The 12,454-nt window shown below is 43.7% G+C and overlaps 1 protein-coding gene across 5 annotated transcripts in view; it reads left to right on the plus strand.

Annotated features, from left to right (window-relative positions):
• Nucleotides 1–126: 126 nt before the first annotated feature.
• The window catches only part of LOC125005146 (transcription initiation factor TFIID subunit 4-like), an 87,572-nt gene continuing 75,244 nt past the window's right edge, over nt 127–12,454 (plus strand). For 3 of the 5 annotated variants that reach the window (XM_047580194.1, XM_047580195.1, XM_047580197.1), the window contains exons 1-2: nt 127–1,960; nt 3,463–3,623. In XM_047580194.1, the coding sequence (XP_047436150.1) occupies nt 574–1,960; nt 3,463–3,623 (1,548 nt within the window). In that variant the 5' untranslated portion in view covers nt 127–573. The remainder of the gene's footprint in view (nt 1,961–3,462; nt 3,624–12,454) is intronic. The other 2 variants (XM_047580196.1, XM_047580198.1) reach the window with 2 other exon arrangements.

A 12,454-nucleotide genomic window follows, 5' to 3' on the forward strand; every position in this document is an offset into this window, starting at 1 on the left:
TGATTAAACACGGGGACTTGTATACACACAATCACTGAACACGGAGTTTAGTTTACTCTTAAGAATATTTCTTAAAGGAAGAAAATAAGTCAGTGTGTGGGAGGATGCTTCACAAAGATTTGAGATTCAGCCATTCTCTTGTATCGCGATATTAGACGAGATTACGGTTCCTCACCCTTCCCCCAACATTATTCGAGGATACCTTTTAGATGTAGAAAGAAAAAAATAAGAAACGATAGAGGATATTTTTGTTCAATGCATAATCACGAACCATGTTTCTAAATATTGTAAAACTGATATATAAGTGGCTGAGGAGTATCTCCCAGGTGTAACATCTTTTAAAGTGGCCGATGGTTATGTAACAACACGGTACTTAAACAGCTGACGAGCTGTGTTTTTATACTTCCCTTGAATTAGCCTTCAATAAAATATATGAAAAATACAGCCAGGTTGCCCCCCTTCATTTAATGACGTCAGATTCATTCCCACAATGCATAGTAACACGCAGGCGCATTGTAAAATATATATATATATTTATATATATAAATATATAAGAGCTATCTGTGATCAGAGATGGCGGGCGCCTCCGACCCCCTGGAAGATATGCTCTTTTCAGAGGTGGATGAAAAAGCTGTGAGCGACCTAGTGGGCTCGTTGGAGTCTCAGCTTGCAGGGCAAAGCAACCCAGTGGGAAAAACAGACGAAAACGGAGGCGCTGGCTCCGTGGCCCCCGCTAACCATCACTTAGGAAAAACGCTACCAGCTCCAGTGAGCACCACAACACTAGAACAACAACAACAAGGACGGCGTAATAAACCTGAGATGCGCCAGGAGATCAACTCTAAAGACGTGAGCCCGGATAAAACTGTCACATCTCCTTCACTGGGCTGCGCTCCTGCTTTTGGCGAGCCCTCCACCACTTCGGCTGCCTCTGTGAACGCCACTAGCAGCGGCTCGCAATCACATGGAGCATCCATCACAACACTGACTGCATCTGGTGTGTCAACTTTGGCGTCTCCGCCGGCCAGCATCAGCACCACGACCTGCAGCCGGGGCTCTAAGGTTACCCCGGGCACGGGCGAGACGTCGACCGAGGCGAACACGCCGAGGAAGCGCGTAGCGACGCCTCGGAGGAGCGCCTCGGCTCGGATAAAGAGTTTGAACGGCGCAGCTATAACGACGAGGAGGAACAGCAACACGGCGGTGGCGGACAACGTTAGCTCTGTGGAAACCAGTGCAACTCCACCAAACTCCACCCGACCGGTCACATCCTCTATCAACACCTCGACTTTCACCGTATCCAACGCTAATCTGCCTCTAGGTCAGTCGGCTATCGCTCTCGACCGGGGGACTCCTACCATTGCTTTGCACAGACTACCGAGTCACATCGTAGCCAGTATAGCCCAGAACGGCAGCGGGACCAGTGTTACGGCCTTGGTCCGGCAGGGCGCACCTATAGGACCCGTGACCCCGCCACCCCCTCAGGGGAACCACGGCAAAACAGTCACGGACACCGGGGCTTCCAAAACAGACGACTGTCAGTCCAAAGCTGTAATGTCAACCCAGCCTAGTAGTGTCAGTTCTGTGATAAACACTGTTTCCTCTTCTTCTTCTTCTTCTTCTTCTTCTCCCCTTGTCACACCGACTACAACTACAGCTGCAGCTACAACAACCACAACAATAAGCCACCCTCTGAGCTCTGCCACAACAACTGCGGGTGCCACAGGGATGTCAACCAGCTCTGTATGTGGTACTACTCAGACCACATCGGTGACAACCACTGTCAGTATGTTAAGGCCCACAGCTCCCTCTCCCACGCCAGCTGTGGCCACCCCCGTGCAGACTCAGCCCCGTCCTGGACTCACTGCACCTCAGAGGATCGTAGCCCCCCAGCTGATTGTCAGACCGCCTCAGCAGCAGACGACCATTCAGCTGCCCCCGGGGTTTACCATCCCAGCGGGTAAGGTTTGGAGGAGGGGGACGAGAGCGGCAAGGAGGTGCTGACACTCCTGAGTTCAGTTTGACGGCGTGATGCAGTTTTTGTTGGGCTGTCTTCGGTACGAGGATGTTGTATGCGTGCGTGACTCAGTGTCACACACCTTGGTTTGTGGTGGGGAGCCTCTGAGGTTATCTTCCGCTTAGTATACAGTATGCACCACGTGCGGTTACTACTCTCGAGGTACAATAACTACACGCTTTTAATCATAGTTGCACTACTGTGAGTGCTTTTAGTTCAAGCATGGCCCAGCCGAGTTGCACAAAGTCATACACTTGGCATCCTTGGCAACACCACAAGACATTATAAAACCACATCTGATGATATGGTTTAAGTTTGCATTCCAAATGAACATTGGCAGTGCATTTTATCAAAGTGACTAATGCTCAAGTCTGTAACTTCATTCTTGAGGGGAGATGAAACTTGATTTTGAAAAAGATATTCGATCTGTTCGATCACACTTATAGCTTAAGTTGAAATGTGTGCAGTGTATTTATACATCAAATACTATTATATCACTATTACTGTTTCAATATATTGACTGTCTAATGTGGCACATGTTTCAAATACAGTTTTACATGCTGTGTAGTGTTACTGCTGTCCAACAAATGACAACTTACAGAGTGGAGACCTGTTGCACACCACAAAGATCTGCAAGAACTGGCTCTCTGCACAGTTTTACTGTCTCTAAAAAAGTTTGGAGAGCACAGGGGGGTGTTTTGTTTGTCTTGAATATTATAATATTTGGGTTTGAAACTTTTTTGGGATTTACTCCCCTACAATGTTCAAATATTTAAGCGTATCAATAGCTTTGGGTGGTAGGCATATATGACGGCCAATATTAAGAGTTCTTGTTCTGTCAGTATTTGTCTCATATTTGTAGCCCTGATTTAGATTTAACTGTGTAGTGACCACTTTAGACACTCCTATTCTGTGAAATAGTCAAAAGGCCAGGTAATAAGTGTAGACAGTGGTCAGAGTGACTATTGTTCTCCTCTGCTGTTTTGTCTTGAACGCTGCTCTGAGTCATCCGGCTTCAAGAATAGTACTTTGGTCAGATAGTCGAGAGTAGGATCAAAATATGCCATTAACCCCATAAATCAGGAAAGATAAACTAATGTGTAATGAAACGTTTGATCTTGACTTGCTATTTCTCAAGCGTAGTCCCATAATAAGTGAAATCCTATCTTTTAGAAAGAGTAGAGAGTCTGTGTAATGTATTCATGAACATGGCTTCAATCAAATTCCTAAAGGCTCCCATATCTCACCAGGTCTAGATAGTTCAAAAACTAATTTAATAACGTTATGTTGTCAACCGCGTGGCGCTGTAGTCCAGTGATGCACCTATAAGACACATTCACAAGGTTATCAGTGCGGGTGGTCAGTCAAAATATATAGTAGTATTAGTAGCTAGTGTAATGATGTTGTAGTGTGTCCTCTAATTAATGTTGCCTTGTGTTCTTCAGGGATGGTGTTGGTACGTACAGAGCTAGGCCAGCTGGTGATGGTTCCTCAGCAGGCTTTGGCTCAAGCTCAAGCTCAAGCTCAGGCCCAAGCCCAGAACAACATCTCTCCACGACCAGCTACCCCCACCACTGGGGCATCCTTCAGAGTTACAACGCCACAGGTGAGACTGTCCCACAGAGCCCACATGACGACTGCCATCTGATGACTCTCATTTAAATAACTGTAGTACAAAATGCCACTGATGAGATACTTTATCTTTAGAGGAGGCGTGACGTTCAAGTACATGTGGTATATCCACTCGTCATTAATGGAATATTGTTCTGGGACATATATGCCGTTTTATTTCACATTCCAGTTGAGCAGCAGATGTTGATGACTGCATTTGTTCATCCACACGCACGTCATACACAATTGGCCTGTTGAAGGCGACGATGAAAACTGGTAGCTAGACTTTAATTGTGATCAACACATCAAATATTGTGCTACAGTGTTGGGAAACACGGTGAAAAAAAATAAGAAAAAAGGGGTAAGTGCTCAAGCTATTGTTCAGATGCAATGTAAAAGGTTGGACATTTAGCCTCTGTGGGAGACGGAGAGTGAGACATAACACAACTGGGGAACCAGAACAGAGAACAGCCTTGAGTGACAATATCGGAGGCAGAAAGGAGCAGATCCTTTCTCTGCTGTATAGGTCAGCTCTAACACAAAGTTGGAGCTTGTCTGGTGAACAGATGCGAGGAGCGGTGTGGAAAAACGTGGGAAGTTTGAATACCAGTTCTGAATCGGCTGTAGATGTGTAATTGCAAGCGCACTGGCTCCGGCAAAGAGTCAGATGCTGCAGCCTGGGAGATGCTGAGCGCTTGGGATGCCTCCCTGTTGAGAACAGGGTGAGATCTCCTGAATCTCGTAAAGGAGGAATCAACCCGGAAATGGCAAATGCTGCAGTGTCAATTTGTCACCCAGGGTCACTCCCAGGATGCTCTCCATCCAAGCTGACACCGCTGTGGTGATGATAAGGTCTCATTGAGGGACACGTTCCCTGGGGAAACAGAAGGTTAGTGTTGTCAAGGCTGAGCTTCGGCTGATGCCTCGACATTCATGCTGAGATGTCAGCCAGAGTATCGGATGGGAGAATAATAAGGATATCTGGGTGTCAGCCACATGTTTGTGGTAAGAGGAACTGAACGAGTTTATGACAGCTCCAAGTGTCCTTGTGCAGGGGACGGCGGAGAGGGGGGAGGGCCAAGGACGGAGGCTGCACAGTTCAGGCAGCGATCCTTTCCATGTCACATGGAGGAAATGAGCTACCTAATTCTGTGTCGGGTTTGATGTTCTCCCCCACCTTTGAGCAAATCTTATCCTACATCAATAGACATGAATGTATAAAACACTACTACCAGTGGCCTTAAAAAACAGAAGGGCCCTTGAAAGTGAAATTATCTCCTGGTCGCTGTGATGTTGCTGCCTCACTGCTTCTAAAAAGTTAGGATGGAGCCACAGTAATTTATTGCTGCACTGGGAAATAACTTACAGCAGTGAAAGCATCCGAACACATATATAAGCTGGACTTTGGCTGGGAAATAACCCGCAGACATCTGTTAATGTGTGCATGTTTACCATCACCACCAACTAGTAACTTATTAGTAATGGCGAGGTAAACTAAACAATCCCCGTCATGTTTCTGCAATGAATACCTGACGGATAAGTCAAATGCAAGACACCTGAAGTCAGAGGTTTCCGGGAGACAGTGGTCTATGTAATTTCCTCAGGGGGACTCTGAAGTAATGGTCAGAAAACTGGCTGTTCTTTAAGGTTAGGGGATGAGTCAGGGATGTCATCCAGGGCCACGGAAAAAAAAGATTGATTACAGAGATTCAGTAAAGAAAGGGACAGCTCCTGGTGCTGAATTCAGGTCTAATAAATTTGACGGTGAGAGTGTTTTGTGGTGCTATAAAAAAAAAAAAAACTTTGCCAGCCCACCTAGAGCAATCATATGTATCAAATACAATTAGGCACTTTACTTAAATTTAAAACAAATACAGTTGAAATACTAAACTAAATCTTGAGCCTTACCATCCAAGTGTAGTAGGAAATCGAGACTCATCAAACCAGGAAATGTTTTCAAATCCTCTATTGTACAAATGTGGTGAGTTCTTGTGAATTATAGCCATCATTTCTTAGCTGAAAGGAGTGATATTAAGTGTGGTCTCCTTCAGTGTTCAGTGTGTTGCCATCAGAGATGGTCTTCTGCATACCTCAGTTGTAATAAACAGTTCTTTTTTTTGAGTCACTGTTGTCTTTCTAAGGGCTCGTACGGCCCATTCTCCTCTGACTCCTGGCACCCACGAAGCCTTTTCCCCCATAGAACTGCTGCTCAGTGAATAATTTCTCCTTTTCAGAACCTTTCTCTGTAAACCCTAGAGATGGTTGTGTGTTAAAATCCCAGTAGATCAGCGGTTTCTGAAATACCCAGAACCAGCCCATCTGGCACCAACAACCGTGCCACGTTCAAAGTCACTTAAATCATCTTTCTTCTCCGTTCTGGTGCTCGGCTGGAACTTGAGCATCTTGTCCGTGTCGGCGTGACTTAGTGCACTGAGATGCTGCTCTGATTGGTGAGCGTTAACAAGCAGTTGAAAAGAAAAGAGTATCTAATATTGTGGCCAGTGACTTTCTATGAAGGCTATGAAATCTCCACCTGTCAGATAAATGTGATGCAGCGAAATGAACAGTGTTATCCTGTGGAACTCGCTGTGGTTAAAGTACAACGTAGTGTGGGTTTAAAATGCTTAAGTACAATAGAATTGAGTCTAATACAAATATACTTACCTTTTTACTTTACACCACTGGTTTAGAAGCACCAGTTAATGGGCCTTTTTTTTATTAATTTCTTTACACACAAAGGACTCCAACCTCCAGCTACCATCTACGAGAGCGTGGCCACATTTCAAGTGTGCTTCTGTCTCTTTTCAACTTTGCATAATTTCTGCCAATGTTAATGCCACGGCGGCTGACCTTTGTGAAAGCTAATCTGACTGATTAAATTTGAGAAACTTTGATCTGATTGTATGCGAGTTCACAGTCGATGTCGGAGGGGCGGGGTGAGGGGCGAGGTGGGAGGTGGGAGGGGGGGTTGCCTCCCCATTAAATCAACGGCTTAGTTCTGGACCCTAATTGGGCTGTGATTAATATATTAAACTGCACAATTACAACGTATGAATATTCTTGATTATTTTATCTATAGATTAAACCTTGATTAATAGGAGAATTAACGTCTCCAGGTTTCTTAATGACTCCGTGGGGTCTTCTCATCAGAATTTAACGAGCTGCTGAATCATTAATTGGAATTTGCTTATTATCACCTGTAGATACATCCCTCATTTGCAAACTGGTGGGTCCGCACCTCTGGAACTAAATTGCATTTTAATAATGGGGTAACTAGAGATTTAGTGCCCCCACTGGTTCTCTGTAAATCAAGTGGGACAGCTGCAATGACAACAGAGCTGTAATAGGTCTGCCAGGTGTGAACGCCCTAACCTCTTTTGACGAGTGTTATCTTTGTTTATATAGGCTGTTTTTGGTGAATAATAATTGGTATAGATCTCTGTTTTGTCACCTCTGTTTTTGACCTCACTTGTCAGAGATTCAAACAGCGTCGCCCGTGAGAAGTCGTCAAGTAGTCAGTCGAACGCTTGGATGCTGGCTTCGTTTACCCCTTCTGGCAGAAATACAACGTCTGGGTGATGGAACCAAGTGGCAACCCCTCATGACAAACAAAGCCAACGCCAAAGATGACAAAAGCTGTAGGCCGCTTGATGCCGGCTGCGAAAACAGATCAATCCCAATAGACCTTTCCAATTATATCCAACCTTAAAGTTATGAATCATTCTGGGCTTGGCCGCTTTGAGTGACGGGTGGGTGGTGGTGGTGGTGGTGGTGGTGGTGCTGGTGTCACCCGCCCGCTTCACCCTCTACTCACGCTACGTCTCTGTCCCCGTTTTTGAATTAGCCGTGAGTCAGGAGGAATTAGGCACAGCCACTATGACGACAGCCGGTACCACCCACGTTGAGATTCAAAACCCTGATTCAGAAATACTATGAGTGACAGCACGGAGGGCAATGAAGCGTCACCAACTTTGATTTTGTGCGGGGTTTTGCGTAATTTTATTAGTAGGGCATGAGCACAGTTTAGCACATTTTGCAAAAAAACGGACATTATTTAAATGAAAATCTTTGAAATGTTTAAGTATGCGAACCTAGAAACAGTGAACTATTGATTGATTAATATTCATGTTAAATTCACTAACTAAATAATTTTAAAGGCAGTTTTTGTTTAAGCTGAAGGAAGTGTAACTCATCCAACACGTCTTGTTTGTTTTGAAACTCATTTTTTGACGCGTGCTAAACTTCAAAAGCCTCAGCTTTTGAAATTGAAATTTACTTTTAACAATTTGTCAAGCATTTCTTTCAAAATGTTTGTCATTTGACCAGCTGATTATTCAATCCGGCCCTGTGTGCAGTACGTCAGAAATAATAGTAGCTTTTAACAGCTCTTGTGACTTTAATCATATGATTAGCAATACAGTGATAGAGAAAGAAACCCGTTATTCATTCAGTTCCAAATGCTTAATTTTATCTGAGGAGTTCAAAACTAATGTAGCAGCACAGTCTTTGTTCTGGCGTCTCGTGTTCAGTAAAGAGGCCCTCTCCAAACATCTCTGGCTCCCCGTCGTCTCGTTAACGGCAAGGACAAAAGACTGACACTAGAGGGCAGCAATTCACTTCAATTCAGTCATTTTCTAGTTGGGAGAGACTTTCCTCTTGCGAGACACAGTTTCTACTTATAAATTGTATTGTTTGCTGTTCTTCTAACACCTTAGGCTACAGTAGGATGTGTATTCGTCCTGATTTAATACCTAAGTAGTGGTATTGAAACTATATATGAATTTGAAAAAATAAGCAGACAGGAACATTTGCCTGGACTTAAATAATCAAAAATGACAATAAATGTCCACCTATAATAACCTACTATAAACTAGGATAAAATACAAATACGTCATGTATAATAGCAGTGCATACTGTCTTTGTGTCTATTATAGTATTAGTGGTACAGTAGCTACTGTTACCTTTCCAGGTATTATTGCTGCACTACAGACTGAACTGTCAGACACGTAACCTGAGATTGATGAGAAGGAAAATCAGGTCTCGGTTACTATGACACCTCCATAGTATAAAAAAAAGTAAAGCTTTGTCTGATTTAATCTCACACACACTATATAGTCTTTCATCTCCCAGCTTTCGTAGACAGAAACGTCGGCTACACAATATCCACCCCGCTGCCGCCTCCCTGCTCGCAACTAGCCAACCTGCATCCATCCTGATACGAACCCTTCTCAAAAGAGAGTCGCAGATTGTCATCGCCTCTCACAGGCACTCTGATGACAAATTAGTGGGCCGCGGCGATGCCGCCTCGACAGGAAAAGCAGTAGCAGGGAAATGAAAGGGAATGGTGTTTATTCCCAGAGCTCAACCCCTCTGTCGGCCTGTCACTCTTCCCATGACCCTGAGGCGAGAAACGGAAGGCATCCTGAGCTTCCTTCCTTCCATACCTGTTAAATCATTCATCATCCAACTGCCTGATTATTTTAAAAAGCTAACAAGGCTCGGGTTCTTGAGAGAGAGTGTGTTTGTGTGTGTCTGTCTGAGGGAGAGAAAGTGAGCGAGAGAGGGGCATAGCTGGCGGTGGGATACACCCCGTGGCTCCTACCGCCCCCCCTCCCACACACACTCCTCACCCCCACCCCATCCCCGCTCATCCCACATACACCCACTTCCTCCAACTCTTCAATACAACGTTCTTTTGGATATTACAAAACTTTTAGTGGAGGGGGAAACTCCCTCCCCCACGTTTTTTCTTTTTTTTTTCTATCCCACTTCTTCTCCTGCGCGCTGTAGTCTTTGCCTCTTTCCTCCTGTCCTTGACGAGGCAGCGTGTCTGTTCATTTGTGTGCAACACAAGCACAGCCTATTGTGCTTTGAATGTGTGTCTGCAAAGTGTGCCAGTGCTTTGCCCTGTCTGTGAATGGGAGGCTGCGTGCCAGAGCCGAAGCGGGGACGAAGCCAGAAAGTGTTTATGAGCGTCTGTGTGTGTGTGAGAGATGAGCCAGTGTGCATCAGTTTGGCTCTCACCGCCTGTCCCTCCCATTTGGCCTCCTCCATTAAATATGCTAACAAACCAACGTGAGTGGTGACAGAACTCACATTTGTTTTGGCCTGACCGGGCCCTGTCACGATAACAAATCTTGCTGGACGATATATTGCCCCACAAATTATCGGCGATAAACGATATCACTGTCAACGTTATTTTGAGACTAATGTAGTGACTGTATTGCATAATAATGCAAGTACACCCTTTCAAAAACAATAAAACAAGAACTTTTAAATATCCTAAATAAGTAAAACAAACAAAAATAAAACAGATTCTCAGTAAAGGGCTGCGTTTCTTTTGTAATGTAGCAATCTCCACTCTATGAGCGCACACCATTTTTCGCTGTTTCCTTTGTATTTACTTTGTCGACGCCTCACTTAAGTGTTGACTGTCGGGATGAAGGCTTCTCTCCATCTCCAGCTGGATTTTTTTCCCCAAGTGATTGTGTTTCATGTGCACGTGCAAGTTGGTTGAATTGGCTCTACTTTCAAACCACTGCGACAAACTGGCTCGTCCGTGTTAATGGGCCCACCTTGCTCATTCGGTTTAAATCCAAGATGTTCTCACACTGGGGCTGTGGCGTTCGACTTTGAAATCATCCCTTTCATTCCTACAAATTTCTACCGGCATTGCCTTGCTCTCTACTCCTCACGAGGCTCTCTTGCTAGTGATTGCAGATTGATACTGAGATGTCGATACTTCCGATACCAGGTCTCCATGCATTAGGGTCTATTTTACACAGTAAGTATCCATATCGAAGCCTGAATTTTACTCTACTACTGAAATCGGCGGTATCGAACATCACTATCACTTGCTGCTATTGGCCCCACCCCCAAGCCCCCACTGAGACAAAGAGAGTGGATGACTGACAGGAGAGTTCACTCCATTCATCCCTTTGGAACCAATGCTCCCAGGTGCTGAGACCGATGCACAGAGTGAACCCTCTTGTCACCATTTCAGAAACAACAAACTGATAAACTTTTATGTCTCAAGAGTATTTGATGTTGTAATTGAAATGTCAAGAGCTTTTAAATATCCTAAATAAGTAAAACAAACAAAAATAATAATAAAAATAAAACAGAATTTCAGTAAAGGGCAGCTTTTCTTTAATAATGTAGCAAACTTTCGTTTGTTTGTCGACCAAATGCCTCACTTAAGTGTTGACTGTCGGGATGAAGGCTTCCAGCCTCTTTGGTAGAGAGAGACGAGGAAAACAAATAGGCATGCACATGGCGATATATATCAAGGCTGGCAAAATTTTCGAGTTCATTTTATCGATTTATTGATTATCGTGACAGGTCTACAGTCTGAGCTTAAATCGTCTTTATGTCAGTAATTGTTAGCGTCCATTCAGAGAACCTGTGGTATTTCCAGTCACCACTGTGTGACTTACCTTGAACACATATTTTGTGATCGACTTTACTCTGTATTTGTCTGATTTGGTTATGATTTGGACATTTTGTTCAGGTCTCACTATTTAGCTTGTTCTGCACATGGACTAACCATGAAACAGAGCATGCTTACCAAAGGCGTGTGTTTGATGGTGTTTGGTTGCATAGATGTGAACATTCACAAAGAATCTCACAAGCAAATCTGAAAATGATAGTAAAAGAATTAGTCTCTTTAAATATGGTGTTTATGTGAAAGAGTAATTAAATTAACTTTATCTCTTCCCTGAACTCATAATGGTTCTATCTCAAAATATTGTGTTGTGGGCGTTAAACAGCTTTTAAACTAGTGTCATTAGGGCACATTGCTTGACTTTCACAGTTTTAGTTTTTGAAGCACATCAGCTCACGACTTCATTCCTTTGTGACCAAATGAATCGTTTTCATTTGTTTTGAAGCGTTGAGTGAACCAGACTCTCCTGCTTAGAGTGTGCAGTAAAATATCGCTCCAGCAGAATGAGGCATGAGCTACACACACACACATACTGGTCGTCGACTCTGTTTTAACATGTTTCCTTGTTGCTGTGACATTAAAATCAGGTTTACCGTCCTTGTCAGTATCAGGAATAGACAGGAATGCACAATCATATTTCTAGCTGGAACAGGGGCTTTGCAGATGGCTTTTTATGTTAATTTCTTTATTAGTTGCATTAGTCATACAAATTATTGTGTTTTTTTTTTTTTTTTCATTTTCATTTAAACAAATGCCAGTTAGGTGAGCTAATTTCACTCTGAAATATAGTGTTCCAGGAAACAGCGGCTTCGTTTAACATCTGCACAGTCGGTATTTTCTGCATTTTATAGCAAAAGGCTGCAAATGCAAAGGTCTTAAAATAATCAAACGCAGGCAACGAAATTAAAAAAATTGTGACACAGTAATACATAAACGATGTGAGCATACTGTGGATAAAAACTGTTGTGATTTTATCATAAAAAAGTAGCTCATGCGTAGCCGTTCAGGCAGTTTCCCTGCTAGGTTTGTGCAACTTTCTAAATTCAATCAATTTAGAATATTTTTTACACTTTTCTTCTCTGATTCTTCCCTGTTTACATTCAACTGCATTAAGAAAACCACGGATATACCAGTTAAATTCATTGAGTCCTGCGTATATATAAGTGTCAGCTGCATATGTGGACATTCAGGTGGCTTCTGTACCATCAGACCTCAGCAGAATGATAGAATAACCTGCTGCCACCTGGCCAACCAACTCTACAACCGTGCTCCCACCCTACTTTTTCTTTCCTGCTGTCGTGACCTTTCCTTTATCTGTCTGCCAGACACACTGCTCTATTCTTCTTCTGTTTTTCTTGCTCTCACACTCTCGCTGTCCCGGT

This window comes from Mugil cephalus, chromosome 3, assembly GCF_022458985.1.
Source record: "Mugil cephalus isolate CIBA_MC_2020 chromosome 3, CIBA_Mcephalus_1.1, whole genome shotgun sequence".
Lineage (NCBI taxonomy): Eukaryota > Metazoa > Chordata > Actinopteri > Mugiliformes > Mugilidae > Mugil > Mugil cephalus.